This window comes from Hordeum vulgare, chromosome 2H (genome assembly GCF_904849725.1).
Source record: "Hordeum vulgare subsp. vulgare chromosome 2H, MorexV3_pseudomolecules_assembly, whole genome shotgun sequence".
Taxonomy (NCBI): Eukaryota; Viridiplantae; Streptophyta; class Magnoliopsida; order Poales; family Poaceae; genus Hordeum; species Hordeum vulgare.
The window spans coordinates 605,264,836-605,284,840 of record NC_058519.1 but is presented as its reverse complement, the minus strand read 5'-3'; the positions used below and the strand labels follow the sequence as shown (position 1 = coordinate 605,284,840).

At 43.5% G+C, this 20,005-nt stretch overlaps 1 protein-coding gene across 2 annotated transcripts; it reads right to left on the bottom strand.

Annotated features, from left to right (window-relative positions):
* Positions 1-2,448: 2,448 nt before the first annotated feature.
* On the bottom strand, positions 2,449-10,865 carry LOC123427687 (mannosyl-oligosaccharide 1,2-alpha-mannosidase MNS1-like). 2 transcript variants are annotated; one of them, XM_045111794.1, is made up of 15 exons: positions 10,550-10,856; positions 9,493-9,585; positions 8,960-9,007; positions 8,676-8,846; positions 8,474-8,586; positions 7,409-7,474; positions 7,103-7,274; positions 6,696-6,785; positions 4,322-4,446; positions 4,045-4,110; positions 3,822-3,930; positions 3,619-3,717; positions 3,432-3,512; positions 3,157-3,327; positions 2,449-3,062 (listed from the first exon to the last, which is right to left on the bottom strand). In XM_045111794.1, exons 1-15 carry the CDS (start codon positions 10,709-10,711, stop codon positions 2,829-2,831), a joined length of 1,800 nt encoding a protein of 599 aa, XP_044967729.1. In that variant the 5' UTR covers positions 10,712-10,856; the 3' UTR covers positions 2,449-2,828. The 2 variants fall into 2 exon arrangements, with proteins under 2 accessions (XP_044967729.1, XP_044967730.1); XM_045111795.1 differs by lacking the exon at positions 9,493-9,585 and having other exon boundaries at positions 10,550-10,865.
* Positions 10,866-20,005: the final 9,140 nt, after the last annotated feature.

Below are 20,005 nucleotides of genomic sequence, written 5' to 3'. Positions count from 1 at the left end.
GCGACTTCTTGGAGTCGATGGTGGTTGTTCGGTGGTGTTCTTGGGGGCTCGGCGGCGGTGCCTTTGGCGTCGTAGGGCCGCCATCTGTTCCCCCCCCCCCCCCCGCCCCTCGTGTGCTCAACCATCCCTTGGGTGGTTACGATTCTTCCTTTCAAAGCCGGGTTAGTGGGTGTGCTCCTCTCCGGACCACATCGTTCCCGTACGACACCTCTCTCCTTGCGGGTCTTGTTGGGTGGCGACCACATGGTCAACGTTCAAGGCTCTCGTTGCTTGGTCAGATGAAGATGGAAGTTGAGACCCCGTTTGTGTTGGTTTTGCTGCTGGTGTTTTTCTTCATGTCATTCTCTTCTGCTGCCCTTTGGGTGACTCCAGTGCTTGCTCAAGATGCTACCATGGTTGCCGTTGTGACGCGGCGAGCTTCGGGCTCTTGGTGTGGTCTTGGTTCAACTTTGCTCAATGATGATGCAATGATGCCTCCCCAACCTGCTAAACATTTTGACCTCCCATGACGGATCTTTCAGTCAACGTTCATGTTTAGTTCGGCACTCGTTGGTTATGGTTGATCCTCTGTTGTGCCGTAGGGCTCGATACACACGTCGATGTGGTGCGTTAGGTTGTTTGCAGAGTCTTGGTATTGTGATCCTTCGACAACATCCCACATCTACTTGTGTCTTTCCTGGTGGTGGTCTTTCTGCCTGCTGCTAAGTCATGCATTTTTCTGGGTGAATTTTTTTTTTTCTCATCTTCCATAACCTTCTTACATGTACGGTATTTTGGCCCAGTTTTAGTCATAAACGGGGTTAGCTTGTTTAGGTTTTCGATCTGGTTTTTCTTATAAACTGGATCGGGCAAAGCTCAGGGGGTGGGTTTGGCAGCTTTTGAGCAATATATTCAGGTGGGGACCCCCCCACGCGCGGTTATCGTTCAAAAGAAAGGAAAAGAGAAACAATTGTTGTCATTCCATTCCCTTCATATGAAATGTTCCATGTTTTTCATGTGCCACTCTAATCCTCGTATGGTTAATGAAACTCGGAATCTTTTTTTTCCTCAAAAAAAACCAGGGATTCTCTACGTGTCTGAAAAGAGACACTGAGATGAATCGGTGTATGTGTGTATAGTTTCTTTTTCTTTCTTTTTTTTGTGGGAAAATGCTTGTATTACTCACGTAGCAAAGCTGCAGTCATTATTACATAGTTTAACAGCCTCGTCAGGTTTGAGTGCGACGAATGTGAGTAACACAAGAATTCCTTTGTTCCATGAGTAAACCTGCAAGCAATCGGTTTCAACGACTATCTGCAGTTGACGGCCTGCAGCGAGAGGGAAATTTTGCTCAACCGAAGCACCGTCACGGTTTCCATGGATGTCAAGAAGCTCATAGACCCATTTCAGACCACACCTACCCTTAGGCGATATGACCTTAAACGAAGGTCTTTTGGGGTGTGGGTGTGGGCGTGTAGTTTCAATATGCAGATTTGCTTGCACACTGGTTTCTCGTGGCACGGCAGCACACGCTTGTGTTTCCAATTCCTTGTGATACTGGACGTTTCAATAGCCTCCAGCTCTAACTGAAATTTCCAATACATCCCATTTCTGAAAGATATCTTGATTCAAGTATCAGTGCCTCACTCATCGTGCTGGACATTTTTGCTCCCCTCTTAGACTTCTTCATACTGCCGTTATGTGTGATTGCCTCGCACTGTCACACACACACACACACACACACACAGACACACACACACACACACATCTACGACACCTCTCTACTGTAGTTACCACTCTAAGAAAAGCACCTTTACTGTAGTTTCGAGCATTGCTGCTGCTACATGAGGAAGGTAGTTATTTATAGACTGGGTCTGGATGCAAATGTAGACTTCATTGCTTCACCAAACTCCACATGCTCATGCCAGTTGCTAGCTTTTATTTTCTTTCTTGTGACTTTGTGAGTGTGTCGACTGTCAATATGAGCAAATGACCATGGTGCAAAAATACAGCCACGTTTTTCCTATGAAAATATTCCAATGCAGTATGGTTTATGGACGCCCTTACACATTTACATGTTAACAGCCCTAGGACAAATGGCGTTGGTTACAAAAGGAAATACAATAAACATCTAGCCTTTGCGAATCGAGATTAGTTTCCATCTTCGGATGCCCAGGCAGAAAAATAGAAGCGCCACCAAACATGTGTATAAATCAAGAAACAGTTTGAATCCAGAGATAGTAGAATTGTCAATTTATTATTGGCATTATCCTCCAAAATAAGCAAAATAATTCCTTCGGTTTAATTATGGATTATTGCTTATTCATTTTAATTTCACATCTTTACTACTGTATATACCATGAATATATTCTCCCCAAGTAGCACAGAAAACGATCTGCAAATACATGCCCACATACCTTTTTCTCTTAAATGCAGCAAGTGTTTCCACAAGTCCTAACAAAATGTAGATACTGAAATAAAACACAACCCTTTTTATATATCATATAATCAAAACAATAAGGATACAACTCCAGAAGAGCCCCAGGAAAGCAACAACATATGGACACTAAGTTACATATGTGTTGCAAATCAATGATGCACGGAGCATAGACAAGTTCGAAGGTGAAAACTTTCATGGGGCTGCTGATCTTCGGTTATACTCTCAAGGTTCAGCATGCCCCAGATTATCCATCATGCTCTACCTACAATTGTGTTGCCTAAATAGCCTAGTACCGTGATTTGCAACCTTGCCGCTGCAGGAAGAAATTCCCATCGTAACATAACATTCTCAACAAGGCAGGTCACAATCACACGGCGGATGCAAAAATCCTCTGATCTGTTGTTCAAGCCTACCCCTGTTTCCCTTGCTTCCTACCGAATGGTCGGACCACTGGCGTTGCAGTTTCAATTGACTGACCGTTACTACCATGTGTCGGAACGATTCTCAAAGGGTGAGCTTCAGTGTTGAAGACCCACTCATCGAAAGATACGACTGACGGAGGGGAGAACAACAGATAGAGGTACTTGAGCGTCTCTGCTAGGAAGAAGCTCTGCATCTTGTCGTCCTTTTCACCACTATTCACCTGAGATCGAAACATTGCAGTAAGTTTTGTGTAGTGTAAGGCAGGTGTTTTCAGTGGGGAAATTCAAGGATGGAAGGTGCCACTAAGAACTTACATCCCTTAGTCCCACGTATCCAGATGCTATGCGGGAGTTTTTCTCAAATGCCTGGAATATGTCCCATCCCCAATCTTGGTATGTTTTATTCCCCGTAAGGCGCCACAGGTACATAAGTGATTCCACAGTCTCTGGTCTCAAGATATTCCATGACGTGCCCACATTCATATCCTATGAAGTTAGAAAGTACCACTAGTTGATGACATTGTTTTTAACAAAAGAATTGATGCCATGGTACTGGATTGCTATAAAGAAGATAAGGGCCCGCACAGTACCTGTTCAGCATGAAAATAATAATTCTCTCCAGCCAATTTTGTGGGAGTTGTTTGGTAGAAGTTATAACAGGTCCGAGCAAGCTATAAAGAGAATAGGGAAAAGAAATTAGATGGACAAACAGAACAAAACCATATGCAATAATTAGAAATATTGGATACGGAAATGAGATTCCTTAAGAGGATTTACCTCTTCTGCAAGATTCATAATTTGTTTAGCTTTTTCAGGCCCATAACCAGAGGCTCCAAGTGCCAGCATACCAGGGGCGAAGCATGCAAGTTCATCCATCTGTGTTGGTCACAAGCTGAACCAGTCAGAACTTTAGAGAGATAATGCCAGATAAGCTTTAGAAAGCATCCTGCTGACAATCAGCAGGATGGGAGATTCTTTACCTTGTGAGACAACGAGCCACCACTTTTCTCGCAGATATATGTGTAATTAGAGGGTGTAGTTTGCCTGGTCAAGCTTATTAAACCTTCCATTGATGTCTCCCACATTTGTCTGAGTTAAGCACAGCAAATGGAAATATTAATCACGTTACAAAGCAGAATAAATGGACTTTTCACTAAAAAATGATGAAAATGATTATGATGAATTGTGAAGTCAGGCCTGCACCTGTAATGTTTTACGCTCTCGGTTTTATTCCCCTGAATCCAGACCTTGAGCAAGTACTCGTAGAAGCTGAAACACGCATGCAAATATGAGTTCTTTTTATCTTTTGGCATCCATATCAACCAAATATGCGATACAAAATTATCCATGGTCCAATAAGATAGATCAAACTTACTTAACAATTTGCACAAAATATTACATGGTTGAATGGCAAAAAATAGAGCACCACTATTTGAGGAAGAATATAACTTGGTTCAAATAATAGGACAAGTAGCATTACCTATCTCCCATAGCACCGAATGTTATTGTTGAGTATGATGCTTGTCCTGACTGAGGATTTATATAGATAGGAAGTAAGCCGTCACTTGGATATATCTTCTGAAGCTGTCGAATGACATTTTCTGCCTAGAATCATATTTTGGCAACAAACATGAGAGATCAATACTGAAAAAAAAGGGCTAAAAAGAAGACATATAGGATGGATTTGAATGTATAAACATGCCAGACATACATGTGAATTTTACTAGCAAAAAATAGCAGTAGATTGGCACTATGAATCCAACAAGAAAACTTCCCACTCTTCAAGTGTGGATGGTAGCTATGTTTTGCACAAAACTAGCTACAACACTTGTTAACAAAGAATTGTCCCAGCAAATTACATAAAAGTGGTACGATGATGTCCAAAAGGCAATTAAGGAGAAGAAAGATTGTTTCAGACGCCTAAATTTGGATAGGAGTGTAGACAACAGAGAGAAGTACAAGATGGCAAAGAAGGCCGCAAAGCGAGTTGTGAGTGAAGCAAGGGATCGGGCGTATGAGGACCTCTACCAACGGTTAGACACGATGGAAGGCGAAAGGGACATCTATAAGATGGCCAAGATCCGAGAGAGGAAGACGAGGGATGTTGACCAAATAAAGTGCATCAAGGACGGAGCAGAGCAACTCCTGGTGAAGAATGAGGAGATTAAGCATAGATGGCGGGAGTACTTTGACAAGTTGTTCAATGGGGAGAGTGAGAGTTCTACCATTGATCTGGATGACTCCTTTGACGATACTAGCAGGCGTTTTGTGCGGCAAATCCAGGAGTCGAAGATCAAGGAAGCTTTAAAGAGGAAGAAAGGAGGCAAGGCGATGGGCCCTGATTGTATCCCCATTGAGGTGTGGAGAGGCCTCGGGGACATAGCGATAGTATGGCTAACCAAACTTTTCAACCTCATTTTTCGAGCAAACAAGATGCCAGAAGAATGGAGACGGAGTATATTAGTACCAATCTTCAAGAACAAGGGGGATGTTCAGAGTTGTACTAATTACCGTGGAATTAAATTGATGAGCCATACAATGAAGCTATGCGAGAGAGAGAGTCATTGAGCACCGCTTAAGAAGACTGACAAGCGTGACCAAAAATCGGTTTGGTTTCATGCCTAGGAGGTCGACCATGGAAGCCATTTTCTTGGTACGACAACTTATGGAGAGATATAGGGAGCAAAAGAAGGATTTGCATATGGTGTTCATTGACTTGGAGAAGGCCTATGATAAGATACCGTGGAATGTTATCTGGTGGGCCTTGGAGAAACACAAAGTCCCGGCAAAGTACATTACCCTCATCAAGGACATGTACGATAATGTTGTGACAAGTGTTCGAACAAGTGATGGCGACACTGATGACTCCCGATTAAGATAGGACTGCATCAGGGGTCAGCTTTGAGCCCTTATCTTTTTGCCTTGGTGATGGATGAGGTCACAAGGGATGTACAAGGAGATATCCCATGGTGTATGCTCTTTGTGGACGATATGGTGCTAGTCGATGATAGTCGGACGGGGGTCAACAGGAAGTTGGAGTTATGGAGACAAACCTTGGAATCGAAAGGTTTTAAACTAGGTAGAATAAGATCGAGTACATGAGGTGCGCTTTCAGTACTACTAAGCACGAGGAGGGGTTGTTAGCCTTGATGGGCAGGTGGTACCTCAGAAGGACACCTTCCGTTATTTGGGGTCAATGTTGCGGAAGGATGGGGATATCGATGAAGATGCGAACCATCGAATTAAAGCCGGATGGATGAAGTGGCATCAAGCTTCTGGCATTCTCTGTGACAAGAGGGTGCCACAAAAGCTAAAAGGCAAGTTCTATAGGACAGCGGTTCGACCCGCAATGTTGTATGGCGCTGAGTGTTGGCCGACTAAAAGGCGACATGTGCAACAGCTAGGTGTGGCGGAGATGCGCATGTTAAGATGGATGTGTGGCCACACAAGGAAGGACCGAATCCGGAATGATGATATACGAGATAGAGTTGGGGTAGCGCCAATTGAAGAGAAGCTTGTCCAACATCGTCTGAGATGGTTTGGGCATATTCAGCATAGGCCTCTAGAAGCCCCAGTGCATAGCGAACAGCTAAAGCATGCTCACAATGTCAAGAGAGGTCGGGGTAGACCGAACTTGACATGGGAAGAGTCCGTAAAGAGAGATCTAAAGGATTGGAGCATCACCAAAGAACTAGCCATGGACAGGGGTGCGTGGAAGCTTGCTATCCATGTGCCAGAACCATGAGTTGGTCGCGAGATCTTATGGGTTTCACCTCTAGCCTACCCCGACTTGTTTGGGACTAAAGGCTTTGTTGTTGTGGTGGTGGTGGTGGTACCATGAATGAAATACTAACCTTTAGTTGATACTTAGGATCTCCGGTTCTCTGGGACAAAGCTATAAATTCAAGTTGCTCCGTTCCAGAATCCGCAAGGATACTATCACCCTGTAGAAATAATAAAGCATATGATTCATCGTCCATTACAGAAAACAAAATAGGTTTAGGTGAAACGTGTCATAGAAAAGACAATATTTGATAGTGATTCTCAATGGTAAGTTGCACTGCAGAGATCAACGCTCAATAGCATGTTAATGACTTGTGTATTTGAGCATTGAGGCTTGAGATGGATTTTCTAACCCTTGGTATAAAATTGAAGCTTACTGGTATGCTTGTAAATAAACATGATTGTAATATTTGTGTGTTTGGAAGGAACTTGCAGCGGCAGTAGGTACTTAATGGAAAATAGAGCATCAGTTACTCACGTTGGTCCATCCAAAATTATGAGCTCGGCCATGAGCTAAGTTGATTGAATTATAAGGGATACCAGATGTTGTATCCCAGGCAGGTAACAATCGATCAGCAATATCCTTCGCCTTTTCGAGAAATACTTTGTCACCGGACATATCATATGCACTGAGGAGACCTCCAACAACCCTAAATACGAATAGATAACAGAAGCTTAGACAGTTAGGCTAGTAAATCATAATGTGATACGGCTACATGGCATAGACCTATGCAGCCAAATATCTGCAAGAATACTATAACAAAGATAAACCTTGTAATGCAACCTTATGGTCGTTTCAAAAACGCTTGCGTCATAATCCTTGTCAAAGCTTAATGACTCTGCCACCCAGCTATTATCATTAAATGGACACAAGTCAGATCCGGAGTTTGACATGAATCACAACAAAGTATTCAAATGATGCAAGGAATACTATGATGTGAGATGATACAAAAGAAACGGAGACCCTAAAGATCTAACACATTAATAAACTATTAGTCTTTTATTGCATGGATAGAACAGATGGAAGTCATGAAACCAATAGACTGCCCAACGAAAAGATAGTCAAGAAGACCCTTCGGATTATCCTGTAACATAGAGGGAATATATGGACATAAAAATGGACAAAATACATAAATGCCCAATAAGCCTTGTAATAGCCATGCGCCTGGACAAGCCCCCTTGGCCACCCCTGAGGGCCATGAGAACTATGGAATTTCTAGAATCATATCTTACTAACTGGATTAGTCCAATGTACTCCCTCCGTTCCTAAATATAAGTCTTTGTAGAGATTTCACTAGTGGACTACATACGGATGTATATAGACATACTTTAGAGTATAGATTCAATCATTTTGCTCCGTATGTAGACCCTTAGTGAAATCGCTTAAAAGACTTATATTTAGGAACGGAGGAAGTATATTTTTGCATTAGGAAGTTCAAGGTAACATAGCCTAATTAGTTAGATGCATATCTTTATGCTCCAGTGGACCAGATAGAGTCTGTTTTTAAAAGATTGGTAGCTTTAGATATCCTTGTGGAATGGCCAGCTATACAAGCAGTGTTGTTATCTCTTGGCACCTCCTTATGGTGCACCTTCCATCAACAGGCCGACAAGCCACTGGATACCAAGGCCATCCAATTCGAGTATATAATGAGCTTACTTTCCAAATTAGGGAATTCATATCTATACATCATGTAATATGAAAGGAGATGATGGCACAGCTCCGTGTACAGAACTAAACTTTCATAAAAGCAAGCTAAAATCAAATGCTAATTTCGGTAATTGATGAAATGAAAGAACCAGCTGCAGCATTTTGAAATCTCTATGGTTCAATGCAAGTGGAACTCACTCTCTGGCTTTCTGAAACTCATCTCTTAGGCCCATTATATACAGTGTATCTAGCGAGTCCACAAGGGTTGCCCCGAGACCACCAAAGCTATTAACACCATTCTTTGATTGCGGCTGAAAAGGTGAAGAACGAAAACATTGTAGAGATTTTCGAGATAAATTGAAAATGAAAACAAATATTAGAGCAGAATTACTAAGCATACCTGAAGCTCATCCATTCCCCATGCATACTTTACATAGGAATTCCAGGCATGGAGCATAGCCTCCTTGACCTTTTCCCTCCTTTCATTATTAATAGGATCAATCTCTACAAGATCTTTTCTGGGAATTCCAATTGCTGGATTTTCTTCCAGTTGAATACCAGCCTTCCTTAACTACAGAGACAGAAAATGCGGTTAAATTTTCAAAGGAAAAGGAATAATGTTGATTTAAAGGAAGAAAGAAAGTAAACCACTATGGAAGTTACAAAAATTGCAATAGTACATACCTGACCATGCAACTGGTTTATTTCATTTTTTAATTGGGAAATCTCAGACTGCAACAAAAGAAACATAAATTAGGTTAATGCAGTAAATAAGGTTGAAAAACAAGCAATGCCTTTCCTCAAAAAAAGAGAGAGAGAAGCTAAACTGCATGTCTACAGAGTACAGATGGTACCAAATAAATGAAGCGGCAATAACACATTTATCAAGTGCATCCCAAAAACTCATCATTACTCATTCACATTTAGCAGCCGCAGTTATCATGCTAGCAAGCACAATTCAACTTGGCCACATGCTGCTTTTGGATAGCACTAATTATAGTGATGCTCAGGTTCTTAAGCTTTACATTCGACGAGGAACTCAAGTGATATAGGATAATAGGAATGTAAGAGGTATGTGCATATTTAAGAAAGATTTATTAGTCGAATTAAATCAAATAATATGTCACCGTACAGCCATACACACGCAACTCCCAACTATACCTACTGATGACAGTAACGGTGGCAACGAACTACAACAATCTAATTCCACACTATACCTTGCCATCTGTGATGACGTCAAATACATAAGCCGTTACCAAAATTTCTTGACTGAATAATATATCTTCATTCACTCTCACACAAGAAGGGCACTACAAAATGAAAAGACCAAATAAATAGCATTTCTAACTAGCAGATGGGATATCAACCTTACATCCAATTCAGATTTCACTCATCCGATTACTGAGAACTGGATCAACTTAACTAGCATATCTAACAAACGGTAGTAATAAATAGTACAGCTCACGTGTCGCATACTCACATCCACCAAATTATTTAATTGTGCATAACAAGTCTCAATGAACATTTGTATCCCGCTTCTCGCCAAGCTTAAACCAATATGAGTCTCTATATGACTATAACATAATAGGGTGATCACAGTTACAGTCGCTCCTCAGAATACAACAGCTATTCAACGAACAGTTTCACTACAAACCAGAATCAGAAAATTGCATGTGCCATGTATAATGTTCTAACTAGTATTCAGTTCTGCAAATCTGCACCATGTAGTAATTGAGAGCATGGCAATGTCCGAATTATTCCCCCGGATTAACTAGAACAGTTAAGGTCTTCCCGCCTGAGAAAAATCTAAGCTGCTAAAGTACCTCACTGTACCCATATTCATCCCAGTAATTCTAGGATTGGAAAGATGCACAATTCTTCGCCAAATTGCAGTCAAAGCTGGAAAGAAATCTAAGCTAATACTGATAATCGTTACACACGTATAGTTGAGCTGTAGCCTAATGGTCCCTCATAAGATCCCCTCCCTCAAAAGGTCAAATCTCAGACAAAAGCGTCAAGATTCAAAGGGAACGCCAGATCCTCGGCACAATCTCTCCCAAATGAACCCAAGATAGGCAGACGCATCATAAGCCTAAACCCATTCATCCCGACGGCTCTAACCACAAGCCGTCGCTACACCCAGATCCAGCGAGCAACCAGCGCCGCGACGAATTCGAAGCTGCTTGGCCGCAAAAACCAAATTCAATCAGATCCCCGCGGTTCCGACCCGGATCAGGGGGGAATTCTCCGGGGGCGAGACGGGGGGGAGCGCACCTCGTACTCGCTGACGAGCGATTGGCGGTCCCAGAAGGCGAAGGTGGCGGCGACGAAGACGAAGAAGAGGAGCGCGAGGCGCTTGGGCCGCTTGAGGTAGTAGGCGGGGTTGAGGTAGCGCCACGCCCCCGACGAGGAGGAGGACGAGGACCGGCGAGCCATGGCGGCGGGCGCCTAGGGAGCTCCGGCGAGAAGGTCGCGGGGAGCGAAGCTCGTCGCCGTCTCCCTCCGGTGACGTCGCCGGGGACGCGCGCGTGTGCGTGCGTGCGGTGGGTCGTGCTGTCCCCGCGGCCGCGTGGATGTGTGTGCTTCAGTGTTTTCTCTGTCCGTCAGTGTTTGACAGTTTGAGGGTCTCGGCGGTCATCGCTAAATGTGGGCCCTACTCTACTTCCGGTAAATAACCACTTTCAATACTGAAAGAGTAGCGAATACCATACCTTCTCCTCTTTATGAAGAAAAATATATAATAGTATATTCATCTCTATTTAAAACCTTAAGCTTTGGCATCTCTGTAAACCTCTACTTTCCTTCCTATGCGAAAGGACATTCTTTTACTTTTGTGTTATTATTATTTTTATTATTTGAGTCATCATCTTCTCGCTTAAAAGCATCAACTCTGAGAACGTTATTGTCATTTTTATGCATTGAGTCTGGTTAATGTTGAAAATGAACATGACTGGATCTCTTCTACTTTAATTACAAAGTTTAGTCAATGCTTGAATTTCGCAGGCGACCTGCATTTATGTTTTGCGATCTCAGAAAAGGCTAGCGAGATATCATGGTATCATATTATATCATGTTTATTTTGACAAACTGTTGGGATTTGGGATATGTTATTATTGCTCGCTAGTTGATTATTTCGTTGATATAGGAAAATGAGATCTCTAAGTGTTATCATTCATATGGTTAGTTCATGATCTTTGCTGAAAACCTGGTTACTAGTTAAGTTTATATACGACAACTAAAACAAAAGAGTTTGTAAAAGTTTTTCTTTATCACTTTTAATTTATCAACCAAATTGCTTGAGGACAAGCAATGAGTTAAGCTTGGGGAGTTGATACGCCTCCATCATATCTACTTTTTCAAACACTCTGACTCTTTGTTTTGGACTCTAATTTGCATGGTTTGAACGAAACTCACTTGGAATGACGTTATCTTCAGCAGAACTGTCGTGATGTTGTTTTTGTGCAGAAAATAAAAGTTTTCGGAATTGGAAAAAAATTGCGGAGATTTTTTATTGAATAGCTAAAAAAGTACTAGAACGAAGATCCACCGGAGGGAGGGCACCTACTGTCCACAAGACAACAAGGCATGCCTACCCCCCGAGGGCGCGCCCTGATGTCTTGGGAGGCCCACAGGTGGCCTCTAACCTAATACCAAGCCCATTATTTCGTCTTCCTAAAAAACAGAGAGAAGTATTCATCACGTTTTGCGATATGGAGCAGCCGCCACCCCCTGCTCTTCATCGGGAGGGTTGTTCTGGAGTCCGTTCGGGGCTCGAGAGAAGGGGATCCGTCACCATCGTCGTCATCAATCCTTCTCCATAAAAAATTCCATGATGCTCATCACCGAGAGTGAGTAATTCCTTCATGGGCTTGTTGGGTGGTGATGGAGTTGGATGAGATTTATCATGTAATCAAGTCAATTTGTTAGTGCATGATTCCTAGTATCCACTATGTTATGAGATTGATGTTGCTATGACTTTGTCATGCTTAATGCTTGTCACTAGGGCCCGAGTACCATGATTTCAGATCTGAACCTATTTTGTTTCCATGAATATAAGAGTGTTTTGGATCCTATCTTGCAAGTTGTATGCACCTATTACATGTTATGATCCGTAGAACCCAAAGTGACAGAAATTGGGACCCCCTTGTTGGAAACATGCCCTAGAGGCAATAATAAAATAGTTATTATTATATTTCCTATTCCGAGATAATCGTTTATTATCCATTCTAGAATTGTATTGAATGGAAACACAAATACACGTGTGGATACATAGACAAAACATTGTCCCTAGTAAGCCTCTAGTTAACTAGCTCGTTGATCAAAGATGGTCAAGATTTCCTAGCTATAAGACAAGAGTTATCACTTGATAACGGGATCACATCATTAGGAGTATGATGTGATAGACAAGACCCAAACTATAAACATAGCATGTGATCGTGTTATTTTGTTGCTATTGTTTTCTGCATGTCAAGTATACATTCCTATGACCATGAGATCATATTGAAAGTGCAGTCATGCCCTTAATCGTGTTTTGGTATTGCTGACAACACACATATAGATAATTAATCACTAATCCCTTTTTAAGCTATTGTGAATGATCATGTGTTGATAAGGACAAGCTCATGTGCTAACAAGGACAAGGTCAAGATAAGCATTCCTGAGCACTACATGCTTGATCCTTGTGGATGTTCACATGGTGGACAAATGAAGATGAATATATAAGCTAGGCTTTCCACATTGTGTATGGGAGAGCTACTTGAAGACTTCATCATGTCTTGCTTTCAACATTGAGCCAAGAAGGAACAACAACATCAAGCTCAAGTGAAAGGGCTAACTCAAAGGTATCAGTTCCTTTGAAGTTAGCGGTGCGGAGTGATGATCAGCGAATAAAAGTATACACTCAAGTATGGATCATCGGTACCCCTTTTACAATTCTTGAGTCTTTAGGGATCCCACACTATTAAGAGGGGATCACAGGTTTTGTGATGAACTTGCTCAAACTAGATATCTACTTTTCTGCTCAATACCACATCTTCTCTACTCTGCCCTTATCTCAAAACATGACTGATAACTCGGACATCCGGCTCCCTCCGGACGTCCGAGGGCCGGTCGAGGGTCGGACGACCGACCAGCTTCGGAAATCCGGAGCTCTGCACCAGAAGAACTTGAGCCATATAACTCGGACTTCCGGCTCCCTTCGGACGTCCGACGGCCGGTCGACCGACCAGCTTCGGAAATCCGGAGCCCTGCACCAGAAGAACTTGAGCCATATAACTCGAACATCCGGCTCCCTCCGGACGTCCGAGGGTCGGACGTCCATCCTCTTTCGGAAATCCGGAATCTTGCACCAGAAGAGTTTTAGTCGAATAACTCGGACTTCCGGCCTTCTCCGGACGTCCGGTCCCTGTTCAACTCACAGTGATTCCAGACATATCTACAACCCTCGGACGACCGACCCCTGTCGGACGTCCGACTCCTTGTGGACGCCCGGACATCCGTGAACTGCCGGATGTCCGAACCCTGTGTGACTTAAAGTGTCCCCAACGGCTCTTTTACACTCCCGACTATATATACCCCCTCCCACTTCGTGAGAGGGTGTCCAACACTGCCATTGTTGGAATTATGCCCTAGAGGCAATAATAAATATAGTTATTATTATAATTCCTGTATCAAGATAATCGTTTATTATCCATGCTATAATTGTATTGAATGAAGACTCATTTACATGTGTGGATACATAGACAAAACACCGTCCCTAGCAAGCCTCTAGTTGGCTAGCCAGTTGATCAAAGATAGTCAGTGTCTTCTGATTATGAACAAGGTGTTGTTGCTTGATAACTGGATCACGTCATTAGGAGAATCACGTGATGGACTAGACCCAAACTAATAGACGTAGCATGTTGATCGTGTCATTTTGTTGCTACTGTTTTCTGCGTGTCAAGTATTTATTCCTATGACCATGAGATCATATAACTCATTGACACCGGAGGAATGCTTTGTGTGTATCAAACGTCGCAACGTAACTGGGTGACTATAAAGATGCTCTACACGTATCTCCGAAGGTGTTAGTTGAGTTAGTATGGATCAAGACTGGGATTTGTCACTCCGTGTGAACGGAGAGGTATCTCGGGGCCCACTCGGTAATACAACATCACACACAAGCCTTGCAAGCGATGTAACTTAGTGTAAGTTGCGGGATCTTGTATTACGGAACGAGTAGAGAGACTTGCCGGTAAACGAGATTGAAATAGGTATACGGATACTGACGATCGAATCTCGGGCAAGTAACATACCGAAGGACAAAGGGAATGACATACGGGATTATATGAATCCTTGGCACTGAGTTTCAAACGATAAGATCTTCGTAGAATATGTAGGATCCAATATGGGCATCCAGGTCCCGCTATTGGATATTTACCGAGGAGTCTCTCGGGTCATGTCTACATAGTTCTCGAACCCGCAGGGTCTGCACACTTAAGGTTCGACGTTGTTTTATGCGTATTTGAGTTATATGGTTGGTTACCGAATGTTGTTCGGAGTCCCGGATAAGATCACGGACGTCACGAGGGTTTCCGGAATAGTCCGGAAACGAAGATTGATATATAGGATGACCTCATTTGATTACCGGAAGGTTTTCAGAGTTACCGGGAATGTACCGGGAATGACGAATGGGTTCCGGGAGTTCACCGGGGGGGGCAACCCACCCCGGGGAAGCCCATAGGCCTTGAGGGTGGCACACCAACCCTTAGTGGGCTGGTGGGACAGCCCAAAAGGGCCCTATGCGCCAAGGAGAAGAAAATCAAGAGGAAAGAAAAAAAAAGGAGGAGGTGGGAAGGAAGGGGACTCCCTCCCACCAAACCAAGTCCAACTCGGTTTGGGGGGGGGAGTCCTCCCCCCTTGGACTCGGCCGACCCCCTTGGGGCTCCTTGAGCCCCAAGGCAAGGTCCCCTCCATCCCACCTATATATACGAAGGTTTTAGGGCTGATTTGAGACGACTTTTCCACGGTAGCCCGACCACATACCTCCACGGTTTTTCCTCTAGATCGCGTTTCTGCGGAGCTCGGGCGGAGCCCTGCTGAGACAAGGTCATCACCAACCTCCGGAGCGCCGTCACGCTGCCGGAGAACTCTTCTACCTCTCCGTCTCTCTTGCTGGATCAAGAAGGTCGAGATCATCGTCGAGCTGTACGTGTGCTGAACGCGGAGGTGCCGTCCGTTCGGTACTAGATCGTGGGACTGATCGCGGGATTGTTCGCGGGGCGGATCGAGGGACGTGAGGACGTTCCACTACATCAACCGCGTTCACTAACGCTTCTGCTCTACGATCTACAAGGGTACGTAGATCACTCATCCCCTCACGTAGATGGACATCACCATGATAGGTCTTCATGCGCGTAGGAAAATTTTTGTTTCCCATGCGACGTTCCCCAACAGTGGCATCATGAGCTAGGTTCATGCGTAGATGTCTTCTCGAGTAGAACACAAAAGTTTTTGTGGACGGTGATGTGCGTTTTGCTGCCCTCCTTAGTCTTTTCTTGATTCCGTGGTATTGTTGGATTGAAGCGGCTTGGACCGACATTACTCGTACGCTTACGAGAGACTGGTTTCATCGTTATGAGTAACTCCGTTGCTCAAAGATGACTGGCAAGTGTCGGTTTCTCCAACTTTAGTTGAATCGGATTTGACCGAGGAGGTCCTTGGATGAGGTTAAATAGCAACTCATATATCTCCGTTGTGGTGTTTGCGCAAGTAAGATGCGATCCTACTAGATACCCATGGTCACCACGTAAAACATGCAACAACAAAATTAGAGGACGTCTAACTTGTTTTTGCAGGGTATGCTTGTGATGTGATATGGCCAATGATGTGATGTGATATATTGGATGTATGAGATGATCATGTTGTAATAGAAATATCGACTTGCACGTCGATAGTACGGCAACCGGCAGGAGCCATAGGGTTGTCTTTATACTAACGTGTGTGCTTGCAGATGCGTTTACTATTTTGCTAGGATGTAGCTTTAGTAGTAATAGCATGAGTAGCACGACAACCCCGATGGCAACACGTTGATGGAGATCATGGTGTGGCGCCGGTGACAAGAAGATCGTGGCGGTGCTTTGGTGATGGAGATCAAGAAGCACGTGATGATGGCCATATCATGTCACTTATGAATTGCATGTGATGTTAATCCTTTTATGCACCTTATTTTGCTTAGAACGACGGTAGCATTATGAGGTGATCTCTCACTAAAATTTCAAGACGAAATTGTGTTCTCCCTGTGCACCGTTGCTACAGTTCATCGTTTCGAGACACCATGTGATGATCGGGTGTGATAGACTCAACGTTCACATACAACGGATGCAAAACAGTTGCGCACGCGGAACACTCGGGTTAAGCTTGACGAGCCTAGCATGTGCAGACATGGCCTCGGAACACATGAGACCGAAAGGTCGATCATGAATCATATAGATGATATGATTAGCATAGGGATGCTTACCACTGAAACTATACTCAACTCACGTGATGATCGGACTTGAGCTAGTGTAAGTGGATCATGAACCACTCAAATGAATAGAGAGATGTACTTTTTGAGTGGGAGTTTAGCGAATAATTTGATTAAGTTAAACTCTAATTATCTTGAACATAGTCTAAGTCCACTTTGAATATATTTGTGTTGTAGATCATGGCTCACGCGACAGTCATCCTGAATTTTAATACGTTCCTAGAGAAAGCTAAGTTGAAAGATGATGGAAGCAACTTTGTAGACTGGGCTCGTAATCTTAAGCTAATCTTACAAGCTGGGAAGAAGGATTATGTCCTTAATGCTGCGTTAGGAGATGAACCACCCGCTACGGCTGATCAGGATGTTAAGAACGCTTGGTTAGCACGTAAGGAGGACTACTCAATAGTTCAATGTGCAGTCTTGTATGGCTTAGAACCGGGACTTCAACGTCGCTTTGAGCGTCATGGAGCATTTGAGATGTTCCAGGAGTTGGAGTTTATCTTTCAGAAGAACGTCCGGATCGAGAGGTATGAGACCTCCGATAAATTCTATGCTTGCAAGATGGAGGAAAACTCATCTGTCAGTGAACATGTGCTCAAAATGTCTGGGTACTCAAACCGTCTAGCTGAGATGGGGATTGAACTCCCGCAAGAAGCTATCACTGACAGAATCCTTCAATCACTGCCGCCAAGCTATAAAGGCTTTGTGTTGAACTACAACATGCAAGGAATGAACAAGTCTCCCGGCGAGTTGTTTGCGATGCTGAAAGTCGCAGAGTCTGAACTCCGTAAAGAGCATCAAGTGTTGATGGTGAATAAGACCACTAGTTTCAAGAGAAACGACAAAGGCAAGAAGGGCAATTCGAAGAAGAGCGGCAAGCCTGTTGCCAATCCGACGAAGAAAACCAAAGCTGGACCTAAGCCGGAAACGGAGTGTTACTATTGCAAGGGTATGGGTCACTGGAAGCGCAATTGCCCCAAGTATCTGGCAGATAAGAAGGCGGGCAAAGAAAAATCAGGTATATTTGATATACATGTTATTGATGTGTACTTAGCCGGCTCTCGTAGTAGTGCCTGGGTATTCGATACCGGTTCTGTTGCTCATATTTGCAACTCGAAACAGGAACTGCGGAATAGGCGAAGGCTGGCGAAAGATGAAGTGACGATGCGCGTAGGAAATGGTTCCAAGGTTGATGCAATCGCCGTCGGCACAGTGTCACTTCAGTTACCGTCAGGATTAGTGATGAACTTAAATCATTGTTATTTAGTGCCTGCGTTGAGCATGAACATTATATCTGGATCTTGTTTATTGCGAGACGGTTACTCTTTTAAGTCAGAGAATAATGGTTGTTCTATTTCTATGAGTAACATCTTTTATGGTCATGCACCGAATGTGAGAGGATTGTTCATATTGAATCTAGATAACGATACGCATATACATAACATTGAGACCAAAAGAGTTAGAGTTAACAATGATAGCGCCATATTTTTGTGGCACTGCCGCTTAGGTCATATTGGTGTAAAGCGCATGAAGAAACTCCATGCTGATGGACTTTTGGAGTCACTTGACTTTGATTCACTTGACACGTGCGAACCATGCCTCATGGGCAAGATGACTAAGACTCCGTTCTCAGGAACAATGGAGCGTGCAAGTGACTTGTTGGAAATCGTACATACCGATGTGTGTGGTCCGATGAGCGTGGAGGCACGCAGCGGATATCGTTATTTTCTCACCTTCACTGACGATTTAAGTAGATATGGTTATGTCTACTTGATGAAGCACAAGTCTGAAACATTTGAAAAGTTCAAGCAATTTCAGAGTAAAGTGGAAAATCATCGTAACAAGAAGATCAAGTTCCTACGGTCTGATCGTGGGGGTGAATATCTGAGTTTCGAGTTTGGTGCTCACTTAAGACAATGTGGAATTGTTTCACAGTTAACACCGCCTGGAACACCACAGCGTAATGGTGTGTCCGAACGTCGTAATCGTACTCTATTAGAGATGGTGCGATCTATGATGTCTCTTACTGATTTGCCGTTATCGTTTTGGGGCTATGCATTAGAAACAGCTGCATTCACTTTAAATAGGGCACCATCAAAATCCGTTGAGACGACACCATACGAACTGTGGTATGGCAAAAGGCCAAAGTTGTCGTTTCTTAAAGTTTGGGGATGTGATGCTTATGTCAAAAAGCTTCAGCCTGAAAAGCTGGAACCCAAAGCGGAAAGGTGCGTCTTCATAGGTTACCCAAAAGAGACAGTTGGGTACACCTTCTATCTCAAATCCGAGGGCAAAGTGTTTGTTGCTAAAAACGGAGCTTTTCTCGAGAAGGAGTTTCTCTCGAAAGAATTGAGTGGGAGGAAGGTAGAACTTGACGAGGTTGTCGAACCTCTCATCCCTCTGGATAGTGGCGCAGGGCAAGGGGAAACCTCTGTCATTGCGACGCCGGTTCAGGAGGAAGTTAATGATGATGATCATGAAACTCCAGTTCAAGTTTCTGTCGAACCACGCAGGTCGACGAGACCACGTGCTGCTCCAGAGTGGTACGGTAATCCCGTCTTATCAATCATGTTGTTAGACAACAATGAACCTGCGAATTATGAAGAAGCAATGGTGGGCCCAGATTCCAACAAATGGCTGGAAGCCATGAAGTCCGAGATAGGATCCATGTATGAGAACAAAGTGTGGACTTTGGAGGTACTGCCTGAGGGCCGCAAGGCCATTCAGAACAAATGTATCTTTAAGAGGAAGACGGACGCTGACGGTAATGTGACCGTTTATAAAGCTCGACTTGTGGCAAAGGGTTTTTCACAAGTTCAAGGAGTTGACTACGATGAGACTTTCTCACCCGTAGCGATGCTTAAGTCCGTCAGAATCATGTTAGCAATAGCTGCATTTTTCGATTATGAAATCTGGCAGATGGATGTCAAAACGGCGTTCCTTAACGGTTTCCTTAAGGAAGAGTTGTATATGATACAACCCGAAGGTTTTGTCGATCCTAAGAATGCTAACAAGGTGTGCAAGCTCCAGCGATCCATTTATGGACTGGTGCAAGCATCTCGGAGTTGGAACAAACGCTTTGATGAGGTGATCAAAGCATTTGGGTTTGTACAAGTGGTTGGAGAATCTTGTATTTACAAGAAAGTGAGTGGGAGCTCTGTGGCGTTTCTAATATTATATGTGGATGACATATTACTGATTGGAAACAACGTAGAGTTTTTAGAGAG

Bases quoted from the DNA above. Each gene is read 5' to 3' on its own strand.
- LOC123427687 (XM_045111794.1), bottom strand. From the start codon at position 10,711: ATGGCTCGCCGGTCCTCGTCCTCCTCCTCGTCGGGGGCGTGGCGCTAC. The intron at 8,847-8,959 runs GTATGTACTATT...CTGTCTCTGTAG, and splicing joins TAAACCAGTTGCATGGTCAG to TTAAGGAAGGCTGGTATTCA. The intron at 3,931-4,044 runs GTGCAGGCCTGA...TGCTTAACTCAG, and splicing joins GAGAGCGTAAAACATTACAG to ACAAATGTGGGAGACATCAA.